The sequence below is a fragment of the Amblyomma americanum genome, chromosome 3 (genome assembly GCF_052857255.1).
Source record: "Amblyomma americanum isolate KBUSLIRL-KWMA chromosome 3, ASM5285725v1, whole genome shotgun sequence".
Classification (NCBI taxonomy): Eukaryota; Metazoa; Arthropoda; class Arachnida; order Ixodida; family Ixodidae; genus Amblyomma; species Amblyomma americanum.
This window is the reverse complement of record NC_135499.1, coordinates 106,077,585-106,095,521: the sequence shown is the minus strand read 5'-3', so window position 1 is coordinate 106,095,521 and position 17,937 is coordinate 106,077,585. Positions and strand designations below refer to the sequence as shown.

Here is a 17,937-nt window from a genome sequence, read left to right as displayed (position 1 = left end):
CTAACCAACTCATTTTTGGCAGCTAGCTTACCATCACCTGCAAGGAGTGTGCCCGCTATCAGATCTTGATTTACATCTTCCTCGCGCGTTCCCGCTGCCTCAGAGCTAGCGCCAACCTGCTCTTGGGCAACGCTGAACGCTTGTTTGCGAGAAGTACACTCCTGCGCCTCCTGGGTCAGCTCTATATCTGCTCGCTCTGACAGCGCGTGCTTCACAGGTGTGACTAACGCCTCTATGCCTTCAGCGATCTGTTCTGGCACGGCACACAGCGTTAGATCAGCTTGTGCTCTTTGGAGAACCGCACACTGCCATTTTGTAATTTCGGTCCCTGAATCCACACAGGCTTCAGAATTTTGACCTTCGGATTCCAAGTTGCGGCATGCCATGTCGTCTACCCTATCTGGTTGACTGACCTTATCAACAGCCATCTCCGACTGGGAACTTGGTTTATCAGGCACCGGTACCTCCACCTGAGCTACTAGCTCGCACACCTCTCTCCTCACCGCGGGAATATCTTGTTCTTGCTTTTTCGAACACTCAATCATCGAATGCCCAAATTTCATGCAGACAAAACATTGAACTGATGCGAATAAGACCTCGCTATCGACTTTCACCCCCTGTCTTAATTTTAACTGCATCTGTGCAAGTTTTCTCTTTTCCAGCTCAATTTGGAGTCTCAAATTTTCAATTTCACTCAGCTTTTCTGCCTCCTCCTGCTCAACGCGTCGCATCCTGCCCTCCTGATCATACCGAACGGCAGCCATCTCCGTTTTCCGTGCTATCGTTTCTAGCACAAAACACTACACCGACATGGTGAATTCGGAGAAAGCAGAAAGGTCTCCTACCTTACTGGTTGCTCTCTGCCCCGGTGATATCGTCGTCCTCAGTGATGACGACCGGCTCCTCGATGCGGACGACTTGAGCTCTGGATCTCACAGCAGCTCGCTGACTTGTGCCTGGTTTGACTGGCTTGACTTGGTCGCCTGGTTACTTTTCAGCAGCTCGCTGACTCGAACCCGTTCGATGTGGACGCCTGGTTCTTTTCAGCAGCTCGCTGACTCGAACCCTCGATGGCTTGTTGTTGCCCGGCTCCTTCAGCTCCTAGCTGACTTGAGCCTCCGACGTCCTCTGGAACTCGACCCGTGATCCCGAAGCTTTCGACGTCAGTCTTGCGACGCAGCTTCACGTTTTCTCCTTTAGGACAAACAGCTTGTCCACCGACTTGTTCTTCTCACCTTCCAATGCCTTGAGTAGAAAGAAGTTGCGATCCTGTCGGCTGCGCCAGTTGTGATCCTGTCTCGACTGCGCCAGTTGAGATCCTGTGTCGACTGCGCCAGTTGAGATCCCCTTCCGGTGGTGATGAGAGGAAACTACTTGATGATGAAATCGGGGTTTCTTGATGACCCGATGGTTCTACTCGCAAACATTCACATTACTCAAGGAAAGGAGAAGGTTAACTATTTATTTACAACATAGGTAAAAAAACGAGAAGAAACAAAGCAAGGAGAAAACTATTTACATGACTAAATCGTGGATCAGACGAATTCAGCCCCCGCTCAACCCAGAGCGCTTGGTTTTAAACCCTCTGTCTCCGCCCTTAGCGGGGACAGCAACCAATAAGATAACAAACGACCCATCTCGCCAATTAGTGGTTAGGGAAAGGAAAATAAGGTCCGCCCACTGATCAGAGATTGGGGAAAAAGTACTGATTAAACATTTGGGAAAGGAGAGGTCGCAATCAAATAAACAAACAACACAAATGCGACTTCCGTTCCCCACGCCACCCACGGCACCACAGACGCTAGAAACATGTGCCGACGAGGCGATGACTCAGGTTGTTGACAGCAACAAAGAGAACACAGTCGTTAAGGGAAGTAGACAGTCGTTACAGGAATAGTGGGTTTCCGGTCACTCGGCTAATATCTCGTGCGCCCCCGAAACCTCGTCCACCCCTTAACAACCACATGTCGTCAGCTGTACTTGGTTCGCGTTTTTCCCGGCGGGTCATCCCCGTGACGGCGCGGCGTAAACGAGGACGTCCGCTGCACAAAGGGGAGGCACGGCCCGGACGGGCCCCTTTGTTGGGGACTTCCGACCCTGCTGGAGCGGCCTTCCTTGCGAACACAAGACCAACGAGTTCGCGGAATGGTCAGCGAACTCCACACCCCACCTTGGAGCAACGAGGAAAAGTGCGCTCACAACAGAGCGCAAAATACTGTGCGCGCTACGGTTCCTCGCTACCGGGGGCTTCCAGGCAACACTCGGCAGCGAAGCAACTGTACGGCTCCCGCAGTCGTCTGTGAGCCGGACGAGTTTGGCCGTTGCTCAGGCAATCGTGCGAGTCGGCACGAGAGGTTAAAAACGCGCCGAAGTTAGCATATAGTCCCTTAAACATACAAGCAGCCGAGATGGGACCGCCCAACAAAGCCGATTGGCTGTTGCCTGACCCTCCCGCAGTGTTCGTCCCATCCTTATCCCCACGATGCCCACGTCAAATTGACGTCACGGCAAAGCGAACGCGTTCCAAAGCGAACTCTTTTGTGGATTCGGCCCCTGCTGGCGTACGTCGCGTCGCTTGCATATGTGTCCTGGTGCATGTGACTGTGGGGCTCGCCGCGCACTACGGGGCGTCAAGACGCCCGTATGTGCCAATTTTGGGAGCGCTAGAGTGTTTGACCACAATCTCAACGCAATCGCATGCATTTATGATCGTGGATCCATCGTGATGCCAGATGATTATAGCCGCGACGAGTGGACGAGCTAGACATGATGCGTCGTCGCCGCATAGATTGAGCGACAGCCAGAGATATATTACAATGGGCTTACTTCTCTCTTTACCGCTCCTCGACAGTATCGCGAATGTAACGTGCACCTTGCGATGCAAACGCCTCGCAAAGTAGATCGCGGAGCAATCAGGCCTGACTCACTGGCAGCATGACGCGTATACGGTGTACGTAACGTTATAGCAATGGCCTAGCGTGACGTCCGCCGTATCTTTAATGAGAATGATCTGGGCCCGTCGGACGTATCTTTAGACACTTCGTTATTTTAGCCCCGGTTAAACTTCTGCACTCAGGCACAAAACCGCAGTCCCCGAGGTAAGCCCTGGCATCACCATTTTTTCCAAACACCTCTCGCTCATGAACAATGCCGCGTTTGTTTACCATGCGACACTACCATCTCGGACGGCGGAGCCCAATCTCTCCGCATGGTTTAGCTCAGACTGCTGCTGACAGTGCATTGGTACACCCACTCTTCACAGGCTTTGCGGCATTCCATTCTTTTTTTGTTCAAGTGCACATGTTCTTTAAAAGCAATGTTTTCTTATCTTAAACCTCCAAGTCTATGAAAAGTGTTTGCTAATTATTATTAATTCATTCATATGTCTTTATTGACAAGGATGGCGTGGGGCCTAAGGGGAAAGTGGGAGGTTTATGTGAGGTTCAGGACGCCGGATTCCGAAACGAAGTCCGCCAAGCCACTAAGCTCGCGTTTTACGTCGCCACCGGGGGCCGTCCCGTCTTCCTATGTCTGAATGTGAGAGCACAGGGGTAGCGGGCTCGGTGACTCAAGAAAAAAGAGCTTTAATTTAATTTTAAAACCTATTGCAGTTTTCAGTGATACATCAAAGCGGCCATAGATTACTGCTTACCGGTACATTTGGTGATCAAATGGTGCAAGAACGACCATGTTCCGACGATGCCTTCTACACATATTTGCAACTTGCGATGCTGGTCCGGCCTGTGGCAAACATGGGAATCAAAGCTGTTAATTAAATTACGAATTTCTATTTAACACCTCAATTTCACATCATCACATGTTACAGCGCGAGTACTGTGCCGCAGTATTCAAACGCAGCAATCTTGTACCACGCCAGGCACGCGTATCCAAAGAGGGTGGGGGGTGGGGTGGCGAGGGCCCTCATTTCTATTTCTCTCCCTCCGAAATCAAGTTCACCCCCCCCCCCCCCCTTTTGTTCTCTTGACAGTGTAAAAAAAATCCTGGCTACGTGACTGACACACGCATCTTCGCAAAAATCACTCAGCGTTTCGCTTGTCGTGGACATTTACCACATGGGGACCTATGTTAGTACGGGGTGCAGAAGGTGCGACAGGCCGCAGTCAGAAGACACACCAAAACAAATTCACCCAAGCACTAGCTGCAGCGTCCTCGTTGTCGTCAACTGCACAGCGATAGAAAAACGTCCTCTTCGCTTCGCGACTGGGTACCGTCCCGCGGAAGGAAGCACAGTCCCTGGGCGTCCTAAGGGAGTGGGTTCGAATTATAGGGCTTAAGACGGGCGACGTGCACGAGCTGTATGGACGGGGCCACGGAAGGAGAGTTGGGGTGCAGGGGCGTGATTTCGAAGGTCACATTGCTCAAGTCAATTGCCTCAAGAAGCGGTAAGAACCCACGTAACGAGGCAGTAGCGTCTCAAACAGGCCCACATGGCGCGCAAGGAGCCAGAGGAGTACGAGGGAGCCGGAAGTGTAGTGGGTGACGAAGGTGGTAACTACGTTTGTGAGTGTTCTGAGAAGCGTCGAGACGATCCCTAGCGATTTGGCGGGCGGCGTCAGCACGGGCAATGGCGTCACACGGGTAACTGCTAGTAGAAGGGTCAGAAGGCAGTAAGCTCTCAAAGGGTAGCAACGGGTCGCGGCCAAAGAGCAGGTACAAGGGGGAGTATCCGGTGGTGTCATGGCGTGAGGAACTGCAGGCGAACGTCACGAAAGATAAAATGGCGTCCCAGTCACGATGGTGGTCTAAATGCCCGTCAGGGTGCGGTTAAGGCGGTTAAGGCACTCAGTAAGGCCGTTCTGGGGGGGAAGGGGGGGGGATGATAGGCCGTCGTGAACCTGTAACGGGTACGTGGCGCATCAGCGCAGAAGGTCGTGGACCACTTTATAAAGAAAGTACAGGCCTCGATCCGTAAGCAGTTGACGAGGAGCGCCATGAACCTGGACGACGTCACGGAGCGGACAGTCGGCGACATCGGAGGCACAGCTGGTCGGGATAGCGCGCATGGTAGCGTATAGGCTACTGTAATGGGTCGCGACGGCTATCCATTTTTTCTCGGAAGTTGATATGGGAAAAGGCCCAAGCAGATCGAGGCCAACACGGAAAGATGCGTCAGCCGCAATGTTGATGCTGGCCACTGAGCGGTAGCGGGGGCGTTTTCCGGCGCTGACATTGATCGCAGGAAGCAACCTATAGGCGCGGTAAGAGCGGTAAAGACCAGGTCAGAAAAAGAACCGCCGGCGCACGCTGTTGTACGTGCGGGACACGCCGAGGTGCCCTGCAGTATAGGAGCGTCATGAAGTTGGGCAAGTGCTGTGGAGCAGAGATAGGTCGGGACGACGAGCAAGAGGTCGGCGCCATCAGGGTGCATATTACGACGGTACAGAGTATCGCGATGGAGCACGAACAGGCTCGGAAGGGTCGCTGTGGAGGCAGTCGATTATGGGGCGCAGAGATGGATTACAGAGCTGCTCGTCGCCGATGTAAGCCCTATGCGGACAAAACACAGTCGTCGGTATCAGAGCAGAAACTGTGCATTCGGCCAAAGGAAACAGTTCAGCGAGTACGATGCCACAGGGTAAAACTTGGGTAGAGTTGCTGAAGTTCAGAATCGGAAGCAGGTGCGGTTGTCGGCGACGGTCAGGATGGTGTGTGTAAGGATGACGTCACGCTCAAGGGCAACGTCCTTAATTGGGTAAGTGGCGTAGGAACCATCAGGAACGGGAGGAAACGGGGACATTGGAACATAGACTGCAGCATCGCGAGGCAGGCGAGCAAATTGAGCGGCACGTAAGCGGGGCGGCTTCGTATCGGCGCTTTCAGAGCAGATCGGCAGGTCCAAACGAAGAAGGCCAGTGGAGCAATCAATTAGCGCCGCGTGGGACGTCAAAAAGTCGATGGCGAGGATCACATCGTGGGGGCAGTGGTCGAGGACAGTGGACAGGACAGGTGTATTACGATCGACACCTCCACCAAATATTACGGGGGTTAGGCTCAGCAGCATGCGCGACAGGCCACAGTTCAGAAGGCACACCAGAACCATTCACCCAAGCAGTATAGCTGCAGCGTCCTCGTCAACTGCCCAGCGACAGAACAACGTCCTCTTCGCCTCGCGACTGTGTACCGTAACAATGTTACCTGCGGCGCTAAAGTCACCTCGCGCCCACTGCAGCGAAATCCTCAACTGCCGTCAATGCTTTTAATAAATTCCGGGCGACAATGCCCCCTATAAGCGAGCACTGCCTTTGCGCGAATGCATGAGAAAGTAAAATAAAATATGCGTCTCTAATCCAGGCCTACCTTCGAGTTCGTCTCGAAGTCATAGCTATGATTAATAGTTCTGCTTTCTGATATGAATTCACACTTTGCACAACTGCTTTCCGCGTGCCTGGAAAACAGGAGAATTTCGCGGGCAATTCACGGGTTTTCACGTCTCCTAAACTATACTGATTCTCGCCGCAAGACAGCAGTAGTGAGTTTCAGCTTTCTACTATGACAAAGCCCCATCAAACGCGTTCCACGCGAACAAATGCGCCGCCTTAGACTTCAAGATTAAACACTCACATACTGTCGCAATGAGTGAGATATCATGTCATTCCAGTTGCACAAGACGAACCTATGTCAACGAGTCATCAAAGAAACTCGTGAATGAGAGGCGGCGTACGTTATAGACGCCTCAAGCCGTAGTGTTTTCTTCCCTCCGATTACAGAAAACCCATCACAAAACTGCGATTAAAAAAAAAACACTCAATTCAAACGCGCACTCAGGCAAAAGGAAGCACGCAAAACATGAGACCAGCGGGAAAACCAAAGCTTTTCCGTGAACGCTAGATGCATGAATACTTTGGAGCCGCATGTTCGCGTCTGGACGATAGAAGCGCGAGCGGAGGGCGGAAAACAAATTACCGAAGTTGACCGGAGCACCCGGATTCGAACCCGACCGCGGCGGCCGCGTTTCAATGGAGGCGAAACGCAAAGGCGCCCGTGTGCTGTGGTCGAAATTATTCAGGAGCCCTCCACTACGGCACCTCTTCCTTCTTTCAGTCCCACCTTTATACTGCGGTGCGGTTCAGGTGTCTGCCGAGATGTGAGACAGATAATGCGCCATTTCCTTCCACGCCCCCCCCCCCCCCCCCCCCCCCCCCCCAGAAAAAAAAAAAAAATCAACTTGACATGCGGACATAACGTATCATGCCACGTGCCCGAGAGCCACTCGCAGATACACCGCCGCGACCGCCAGCACAGCACGCCAGGCCGCTCTCCAGCTCGTCGCCCGAGACGCGAGGCCCGACGCTAGCCGATTGGCTGAGTGTCTCCAAGCCCGCCTGCTCGCATTCAGCCAATAGCGCGATTCTTTCGGCAACCACGTGAAATTCCGACGAAGGCGGACGGCCGTTGGAAGGAACGCACAAAATGGCCGACTTAGAAGCTACTTCTGAAGGGAAATAAATATCGTGCACAAACAAGCTCGCCTAACTATTGCGCTTCACTTGCGTGATGCGTCTGTCGACGCAGTGCCTGAGATCACGCTTGAGCACACTGTTCAGTTAAAAATAAAAGAAAACAACCCCTCGGCGCGCAATCTCGTTGGCGCGCTTTTTTCTTCTTTCTTTTTTTGTGGAGGGTGGCGTGATCTTTCGACGCAGGAAGGAGGCTGATCTGCGCATGCGCGTTATCGGGATTTGAAATTACGATTCACCGGTTCACTTCGAGCGGAGGTTTGCTGAGCGGAGGTTGTGTGTTCGACGAACTGCGGACATGCGCCGGTAAAAGAGCGAAGACCGAGTCGTCGTCGAGCTAGCAGTGCCGTTCGAGACCGCGAGAATGAAGTTTGGTGTAGACAAGCCCGGAAAGTTGGTGGAGTCCTGCCAAATCACTGGCCGAAGAGTTACGGTGATGGCGTAATCACCGTTGCCATTGTTTGCAAGACCGTGCTCGAGCAGTCGTGTCACCTTGTTCTATCTCACCATTGTGTTGCTGTGTTGCGATTCGCCGCCAAGACTTGCTGATGCAGCGGAAGCCGCCCAAACGTGCGTAGTTACACCTTGGGACTGACTGATGGCTGCACTCTCATTTTGACTGTTGCCTTCTCATCTGTGCCTGGTGAAGCCGTTTCGTGAGTGGGGGGCTCTGGCTATGCGTTGCGGTTGTTGCTGCAGTTAAGGCTGGAGTAATTTTATGGCTTTCATGAGGAACGAGGTGAACTTACCATTTCTCCTATGATCGTTTCACATATATTGACTGTTGCGTCGCTCAGATAAAACCGGGAAAATTCTTTCGGCCTACCCGCTCGCTTGTTCGGGCTGAAATTTCGCAGTGAGATTTGGCGTTCTGTTTTGTTTTATTAAACTATGAGTGGGTGGTGTACATGCCTGATTAAGTCAGAATTAATCGAAAATCTCGATCGCGTGCGCCGCCAGGGTACCGAAACGGCAAGCTCTCCCAGCAGTGGTACCTTAACGCCAGCGGAGAAACGCGAAGGACGGAAAGCGGTTGCGCGGTTGGTTTGCAAGTGCTTTTTCGTCTACTTTATCGAAATTTGGCGCAAAAGACATTGTTTGCACACGACTGCCCGTCTCCCCGCACCTAGAGCTCTCCCACGCGTTTTTCCGCAGCCTCCCTGTACGTGCAATTTCAAGGCAGGACAGCGAAGGTGACTGCATGCAATGACAGCTCAATGTCAGTGTGCTGCTTTTTGGCGTTTGTATTCCGTCATAGTGCTGTTGTTTTGATGTGTTGTTTTATTCCCGTAATCTGTCGTTGCTGTGCAATTTCTTCGTGTGTCGTTTGGTCCATGCTGATCTTGTGCGTGTTGTTTCTGCTTTGTCGCTTCAGATGCTGTGTGTTGCTTTTTATTGTGGTGCTCTGGCATAGTGCGTTTGTTCTGATGTGGTTCTTTGAGTGTAATGTACTGTCAGCTTTTTGGCTATTTTATTCAGTCATAGTGCTGTTGTTTTGATGTGTTGTTTTATTCCCGTGATCTGTTGTTGCCGTGCAATTTCTTCGTGTGTCGTTTGGTCCATGCTGATCTTGCGCATGTTCTTTTGTCGTGTACTGTTTCTGCTTTGTCGCTTGAGATGTTGTGTGTTGTTTTTTATTGTGGTGCTCTGGCATAGTGCGTTTGTTCTGATGTGGTTCTCTTGAGTATAATGTATTGTCGCTCTGCAGTTTAGTTGTTTGTGTTGTTTAGACTATGCATGCTGTGTCTTGTGTTCTTTCAGTGGTGTCGTTTGTTTATTCAAGACATTCCATTACAGAAATTCCTTCCTTGGAAATGCCTTCCTTGGGGGGAGGGGGGGGGGGGGGGGCAAGAGCAGTAAATGAGCATGGCTACACCGCATGAAAACAGATTAGCGATGTGCAGCTTGGTCCGTTTTATTATGTTTTATCGTACTGAGAAGGCATATGCAAATCTAGATAGTACCGAGCATTAGAAGATTATTATATAAATGTTCTCAAAGTTACAGTACCATTATATGCCACATGGTGTGTTTGAAATGTTATTTCAATGTTAAAATTATAACTAAAACAACATTATAAATTCTAATATTATTATAATGTTCAAATCATAAAAACTCAAGTTTTCTGTTTCAGAGCTTCCACACTGTTTGTGCATTAATGATGTTTTTTTAACTATAGTATAAGTTTACTGTTAAACATCTGAGATAATGCCTGCCATAGATCGCATGCGCAGCCAAAACATTTCGTAAGAAAACTTTGCACGTTGTCCATTCATCCCTCAGTTATGACACCCTTCGCAGCTGGCTCTATATGCTTGAGTCATGATATCCGTTAGACGGTGGGTGTGTGAGTTGAATGTACAGTTGTGGTGCTAGTGTGTAGCGCATGTCGCCCTCGTCGCAACTTGCTCCTTACTAAGTGTCCAATGAAGCTGCGGCCGATCACTACTGGCTGCTCTGGTCATCCAGAATTACTTGGCTATTTTAACGACAGTTGCATATATGTTGTTGAAATGTTCTATCTTATGAAACTCACTTGTGACGCCATACGAACACTAGACAGAATTGACAAAAACGGCAGCCTGTTAACATTGGCGCAAACGTGATGTTCTAAATTTCGGTGCTGCCTGGCAACCCGCTGTGCAGGTGTTTCACTGCGCGCCCAAAACTGCTGTGGTCAGTCGCGATAAATGCGGGACCACATACTGAGTGATTAGAGGTGCGTTTGGCTCATGACAATCCTTGCACACGCCTACGTGCATTCTACGCAGCCCAGTCTGTTGACGCTCATGCTATGCGCAGGCAGGTGGTTTGGAAAAGCACAACGAGTCCGCCTAAAAATGCTTGCTCTTATCGCTAGGCTGTTGCTCTTCGATCGACAGTAGGCAAATAGCAGGTAAACTGCAACGCTCTTAAACATCAACTGGATCATTCTGTTGTGTCTAAGTGGAGGATTTCTTTTGCTGCAGGCAGTTATAGCCCCGTAATAACGAGGATTTTGTTACTTTAAGCTCGGGTGAGGTCGCATTCGTGTCGTAAGCGAACAGGGAATCGCTTTTTTTTAAAAGGTTGGCGGGTGCCGCGCATCGTTTGTTGAAATTTTCTTTAAATGCGCAAAAAAAAAAATTGAAACAGCAAGCTGTCGTGGATGTGTAAATTGTACTTTTCATAGGGAGATAAGTGAATGGTTATTCAACCAGTGCGTGAACAGGACGTTCTGCGTGCGCGTCTTTGCAGGGCCGGCGTTTAACGGCGACGGGTCGGACTTGTCGGGGGCGGCAGCCACAGTCTCGCCGCTGCCCTACCCGCGGCCTCCAGTGCCGTCGCCGGCGGTCTGGAACTGCAAGTGCGGCTCAACAAGCGCCAAGCCGGGCAGCTTGACGTGCCTCGGGCAGCGGTGCCCGTGCTTCAGGGCCAGAACCAGCTGCACACAATGCCGCTGCAAAGGGTGCCGCAACCCGATCAGGGCGCCAGCCGACGACGAGACGATCGATGTACAGGTGTTGGTGATCCAAGTCCATAAAGTTTGAAAGTTTATTCGGAAATCTTGCACCTGCAGCGCGAGTGACCGTTGCCGAGGCTCCCTCTTCTTACCTTGTTGCGTTCAAATAAAAGCATTTGTCAAATCTCCAGGCGGTCGAAATTAATCCGGAGCCCTCCTCAACGGCACTCCTTTTTCTCTCTTCTTTCACTCCCACATTCCTCCCTTCCCTCACGGCGCGGTTGAGGTATCCACCGAGAAGTGAGACAGTTACCGCGCCTTTCATTTCCTTATAACCAATCATTTTTATTCAGCGGAAACAAGTGCCCCTTGCCAGGTCATTTCGGTCAAAATAAATAAGCAGTGAAGGGACAGTTCCTGTAATGGGGGGATCACTGGACGGTTACCATTATGTAATGCGAGATTCGGCGACAGCTCATTCCGGTGGTGAGTACATTTTGTTTATTCAGTACTGTTTGGATTCTTTTCTGGTAGCGTGCGCATCAAGTCACTATAGCTGCCAATGTGCTCGAACCACTCGGCGCGTCGCATGCATCGACGTCACTTCATGCTGACTAAAAACTGGCATGGCGCGTTGTGAAGCCAAAGGCGCGGGACCGGGGAGAGTGCCCTTAACAGCACCCGCTGTATAGGGGACACAACCTGGGCCAGAGGGCGCTGCGGACGCCAGTGAACAGCGCCCTCTCCGAGCGACTCCTCCTAATTGATCGGGCAGGACGACGAGTTTCGCCACTGACTTGTGTGGGTTGCCTGGCCCGCACGTGAAGAAACGGGTTTCGCGCGCGCGCACTCGTTCTTTCTGGCTCGCGCTTCGGCGCCGTTGAGAGAGGAGCTTGCTTCGCGCGCGCTATGCTCTCTCCGCTCGTGCATGGACGCCGTTGTGAGAGAAGAGCGCGCCCGCTCGAGGGTTCTCCGCACGCTTTGACACTGCTACGAAAATTTTGCGCGTGCTTTCGTGGTTTAGAGAGGGAGCAGATCGTGTGCGCGGCGTCAAGCAAACAGTCCAAAAGGGCGCTGTTTCGTCACGCCCTAGTTTTGTGCCCAGAGCGCATAACCACGTGGTGTACGAAGTGAAAACTGAAATTTAGCCTACCTTCCAACGAAGCTGCGGCACGAATGCGTTTCGCGTTTTTTTTTTCTTCGTGTCTTCAAATAGAGCTAGCTCAGCTCGATCTGCTTGCTTCCGCCGTGCGTGCTGGTGACATGTTTCTGCTACCTTTTTCTTTTCCCTTTGCACGGTGTTTTAATGGATTTGGCGCTATGCTGCTCACCCCAGTGTCACAGATCAAATCGCGCCGCGTTTAGATTTGAGCGAAAGCGTATTTCGCAATATAGGTGCGCATTAATGAATCCAATTCTGTTGAGCTTTGAGAGTGTTAGCATGGGCGTGCGGCTGATGCGACCAATACGGTAACGCATTGCCGTTCCTACCGGTGTCGCGCATGCTCAGCCGCTTCTGCCATATTGTCGTATTTACAGCATATGGCGTATTTACCATACGGATATCTAAAAATAATACCCCTTATTACGGAGCCCTCCAGAAACGGCTGTGCGCACAATATGCGTACAGAATTAGGACGTTAAACTCACAAACCGCTGGCACAACTCAGTTTTGATGCGCATCGACGGGGCACGTAACACTATTGCGCGGCCGCCCGAGGTCAAGCTCAGTGTTCTTGGCGTTACCGAACAAAAGTAACTAAATACGTTACTGGTAACGTTAAAAAAGGAGCGCTTTACCGCCCTACATTACCTACAAAAAGGTAGCGCGTAATCGTTACCGTTACCGAAAAAAGTACCGTACGTTACTTTGCCGTTACTTCATGGCCATAAATGTTAAGTTTTCGTCACCTTAAGACCTTACGATAACAATTTTATAAAGCTCACATTTCCCAAATAACAACTAGCCTAAACAACGGTTTTACGCGATATCCTGATTTAACGAGAATACTTTGCACAAATGTGCAGGAGCTTAGCAATGTTATAGTAGCCTAAAGATGCCTGTAGAGTTACATTTGTTCGATTCTAACTGTGTATTACATGATGAAGCAACCTTATGAATGTGGCATTAAACACAAAATGACACTCCATCATCAATTCTAACTTCACGAAGAAAACATCGCTGAACTCTCAACACATTTAGAGTAATTCTGAAAAATGTGATGTTCCAAAATGATCGGCATGCTTCCACTCTGTAGAAAGTTGTGTGTGTGTGTGAGTGGTTTGGGAAGGGGAGGTAGGTGAAGGCAAGTGTGTGAATGCGTGTTCGTGCAGGTGTTTTGTGCTTTATGGCTATTCCGTCTTTTTTTTAGAAGGGTGCGTCGCCAAGGGCAGCTGTTTTCTGGCATGCATGCGAACCCCAACACGGGTTGTCCGGAGCACCTGTGCATTTTGTTTATTTACATCACTTTAGGTGCTCTGCGCTTTTTTTCTAAAAAATGGGGTGGAGTGGGTCACAACTGGAACAAAAAGTAACTAGTAACGTGGCACCTCCCGTTACCGAAAAATGTTAACGTAAGTACGTTACCCTTTACAGTTCCGAATTGGTAACGAGTACGTTACTAATTTACCGAAAAAAGTAATGCGTTACCGGTAACGCCGTTACTTGTAACGCGTTACAGACAACAATGGTCTAGCTACAGTGTAATTTGCAGAGCCACACTGCTACTCGTGTGTACGACAGAGACACAAGGTTAGTTCACATGTGGAATCGTGTCTGCCATCTTCGCCTTCGCAGTTGTATGCGCTGCTACTTTACATGGTGTCGGCCGAGTAAGTGCACATATATTAAGTGCCCGCCAGTGCTCTCTCCTGTTGCCACCGGTGATGGATAAGTAGTAGTATTTTTAATCAATACTGCAGCGCGCGATAATGCACCGGTACTTCGCAATGAACGATTCCTGCCACCTTGGTAATTTCTGTTGACAGCACACACGTCAGTAAGCAAATGCGCCATTCCATAGAAGCCCACAAGTCATGCAAGACGCTTCCCCACCTTTATGCAACCACGGTGCCACTTCGATCACCGCGTAAAAACTGCCCAGCGATGGACATAAACGGCGCGCTGTGCAGTCGTCAGGCTGTGCTCGCATCCGCCGCGCCCGCGAGGAGACGGGCACGAGGAGCACGCGGAGGGAGAAAGCGCGCGCAGCACGCGAACACGGCCAGTCAGAGCGCCCCGGCGCCGTCGTGCCCTATCGACGCTTCAGAATTCCGCCGCTAAGGGAGGAGCACGGCGCTGTCGTCGCGCGGCAAACTTTAGGTTGAGGTCCCTATACTGTCGCAACGTTGATTAAGAGCCGGGATGTTCCGAACAGCGCCCGTTATATGCCTCGCCTTGCGAGTTCAAATTGAACGGCAGTGTCTGCCTCTCTGCTCTCCTTCTCGGAACTGGACTGAGGCAGTGCAATTAACTGGACTGAGGCAGTGCAATTTCAACGGAGCAATGCAGTCTGCATGGAATTTTCCGTACCATGTTCTCGACGAGCGGTAACCGTGAAGTCTTTCAAGATTGTCGGAAAAGGCTGTAGTATAACTCATATTGAACCATTAGCATAAAAACCTTCATTTTCTGGGTTTACTTTTGTTTTCAGGAATTTCTGGGCAACAGTAGGGTGTTATGTTCTTAGCTTAAAACTATATTTTTCGTAATACCACTGCAATGCCCGGGGATTGTGTTGTTGTTGAATCCCAACAATGAATAAAAGCAAAAGTTGGGTACTGCTTTTGTTGTGGGACATCACATGTCGTATAGTACTCTCAAGTTAGCCCTGAATGATTGGTTGAGTGCAGCAATGAAATGTGTATCAAATCCGTACCCTGTCGCAGCCACTATTTGAAATACACGACCGCGTTGAACCACATATCGCCTGATCTATAGCTAACGATGCTGAAGTCAGTAACTTTGGTCTAAAGTATGCAAGAAAGAAGACTCTGCAAGACGCTTTCTGACGTCAGCAATGAGCGGAAAATCTCTCGCCTCGTTCCCCACGCACTAAGGAATCGTGAAACATTCAGACTGCTTTCAGCACCAGCCTGGCATTGGGCGAGGGGATACCTGCATCAATACGCAGCCATTAATTCCATTCCGAGGAGAATAGGTAGTATGGGGCCGATTCCCATTGATTGCCCGCCGCCGTAAAGGGTGATAGATCAGAAGTCATTTCAGCTCAGCAGTGACACTCGCACTATTTATAAATCCTTGAATCCGCGTCACCTGTAAACCTTCCCTCCTTAAATATTATGCCCCACCTTCTCTTTAAATCGATTGAACTGATGAAACGCGTGATAAATAAGCCATTATTCCTCTCGCTGCTAAAAGCTGGAAGGTGGCCTCCACGAATAAAACGCGCTCACACTCACTCGCGCTTACAATAGTCGAATACAACTCAATGACGAAGCAGCTTTTCCACGTCAAAGGACACCAGCCGATGGCGTCGGCCGATTCGCATGACCCTTGCTAGCGTGGCAATGCAGGGAGAGGCACATGAAAGGGGATAGTCCCATCGCTGCATTGTCAAGCTAGCAGGCTCACGAGAATCGGCTGACGCCATCGGCTGGTGTCCTTTGACGTGGAAAAGCCGCTACGTTATTGAGTTGTATCCGACTATAGCTCGCCTCACTCATCCTCACCCAAGCACTCACTCACCACCTCACTCAAGCACTTACCCACTCACTCACTCACTCACTCATTCACCCACTCAAGCACTCACTCGCCCACTCAATCATTTACTCACTCACTCAAGCACTCACTCACCCACTCAAGCACTCACTCGCTCGCTCACTGACCCACTCACTCGCTCAAGCACTTACTCGCTCACTCACGCACGAACTCGCGGTGAATTCCTGCTTTCTGCTTCTCACAACTGTGATTTACACGCCCCGGATTATTCAGTAGGTCATTTTTATTTGTACTTCCTCCGTTAAGTAAATACGGGTGCATCAGTTTACATTGACTTTGTGGCGTAATATGTTTCGTTTCCTTCTTTATTTTAGCGAGAAATTTGCCATCTCACTGTGTAGCTCACAGTCTTGTGAAAAATGTTGCTATTATGTTGTTGTTGACGCCTTCGTACAGTGCAAAAAAAAATGGCGGTGGTTTAGCTCTGGTTAAACGTGGAGTGACGCGATAGCTACACCTGGCCGAGTGGAACTTGGTCACGTGACCAACCACGTGATCAGCCACGGCGCCGCGCCGCCAACAGCTGCTCTGCGCCATGTGACCAACCACGTGACAGCGTGGCGGTGCCGCCGCGCTGAAGGCTCGAAATGCTACCGTAATGTAGCTATCGATACAAAAAAAAAACTGCCCGGAAGAAACCTGCCTCCCCATCAAGGCTACTTTCCGACGCAGTTTCACCTGGCTCTCAGAATAAACGCTTTTACAGGGAAATTAGGAGAGGAAAAGATGGCTTGGATGAATTACATATGCCAGAGGAATACAGTTCAGCATCGCCCGGAGATAGAATATGTGCGAAGTCGAATAATTCGCGAACTTACCGGAGAATGACAAGGCATTTAGAGCACCTTATGTGGACGTGCCAACTGTGTTGTGTCTGACACCACTGTCTATACCACTTGTTGTGGACATGCCCAGGAACTTCTCTGGTGCACGCTCGAGTTCTTCAAGAGGCAGGCCTGTCCTCAAACAATGACTCCGATTTTCACTTGTGGCTAGCGAAAAACATTTACGGCCCAAGTTAGGTGACTTTTTATACATAATCGGAGTTCATGCCTTTTTGTAACGTATTATAACGTTTGTTAATGACATCACGTTTTATGCCGTGCGGCACATATAGCGTCCCAAAATAAATAAATAAATAAACGGCGTTGTGACTTTGCGAGAGACACTGCTATGGAGGACAACTCATCGAGAACGGTAACAGAAGACAAAAAGTTATTGTGGTGCTATTAAAAAATACAAAAAATAAAGTGTCCCTGCCCGTGCCACTATTGGTATAACGGGCCTGGTAACAGAAGAGACAAAGAAGAACTTGATGGAGAGTTATATCAGAGCGCCGTGCCTCCCGCCAGCCGTGGACTAGCGAAAAGTGCGGATCCACCACTGGCCAATGCGCAGGATTGCATGGTTGGTTGCCCATGCAATCGGATCGCACCGGCACGCTAAAGCTCTCTAATATGATGGCCAGAACAATACGTTCGGCGAAGGGCCACACATCCCGCCTCGCAGTGCAAGCTCACAGACTCGAAAATAGCGTACCGAAACTTCATTGAGGATATATGATTGCCCCGCTGTCGTCCTTGATCATCAAAAGCAGACAAGCCTGCGCTGACGTCAAACAGCTGATGTGGATACCTGGCCACCGAAGTATGGAGGGGAACGACTTGGCACACAACTCTGCCTGAGGTTTTCTGCCCCGGGGCACCGACAGATATATACCTCGGAATCGACCAAGTGGATACGCTCACAACATACAACGACATACTATACACCTCAGATTAGAGCGGAAGACATATTCCCCACCTGCCAGAAGCCTGAACATAGACGATGAGATTTACCTCCGTAGACTACAGACTGAGACATTCTACAGATGTAATATGTGCCATAAACCCGGATTTGATCGAATCAAAATGCAAAATTTTGCTGTGAGAAGGCAGACCTGTACCATATAAGACCTGATAATAGCCATTCATAATTTCAGCGCAGCTTTAGACAAGTCAGGCCAAATTGATGTTTTATTTCTAGATTTCGCCAAAGCCTTTGACAAGGTTGCCACATAACAAGCTTCTTTTAAAACTGAAACTGATTGGTGTACCACATCCGCTCATTGCTTGGATTGCAGCTTGTCTAGAACGCAGTTTGTGGAGATTGGCGGCAGTTGTTCTTCCCCACTCCCTGTAACCTCTGGGGTCCCCCAGGCAAGTGTGCTTGGTCCCCTACTTTTTTTTTGTTTATGTAAATGATTTAGTTTCCGGTATTGATCCAGCTGTTAAGAT

At 50.1% G+C, this 17,937-nt stretch overlaps 2 protein-coding genes across 4 annotated transcripts in view; both read left to right on the top strand.

Annotated features, from left to right (window-relative positions):
* The window catches only part of AP-1sigma (AP-1 complex subunit sigma-2), a 524,179-nt gene that overhangs the window by 253,728 nt on the left and 252,514 nt on the right, over positions 1-17,937 (top strand). The gene's annotated exons all lie outside the window — the stretch shown is intronic.
* On the top strand, positions 7,730-11,110 carry LOC144124793 (uncharacterized). Its single transcript, XM_077657668.1, has 2 exons — positions 7,730-8,048; positions 10,716-11,110. The coding sequence occupies exons 1-2, from the start codon at positions 8,027-8,029 to the stop codon at positions 11,006-11,008; spliced, it is 315 nt and encodes a 104-aa protein (XP_077513794.1). The 5' UTR covers positions 7,730-8,026; the 3' UTR covers positions 11,009-11,110.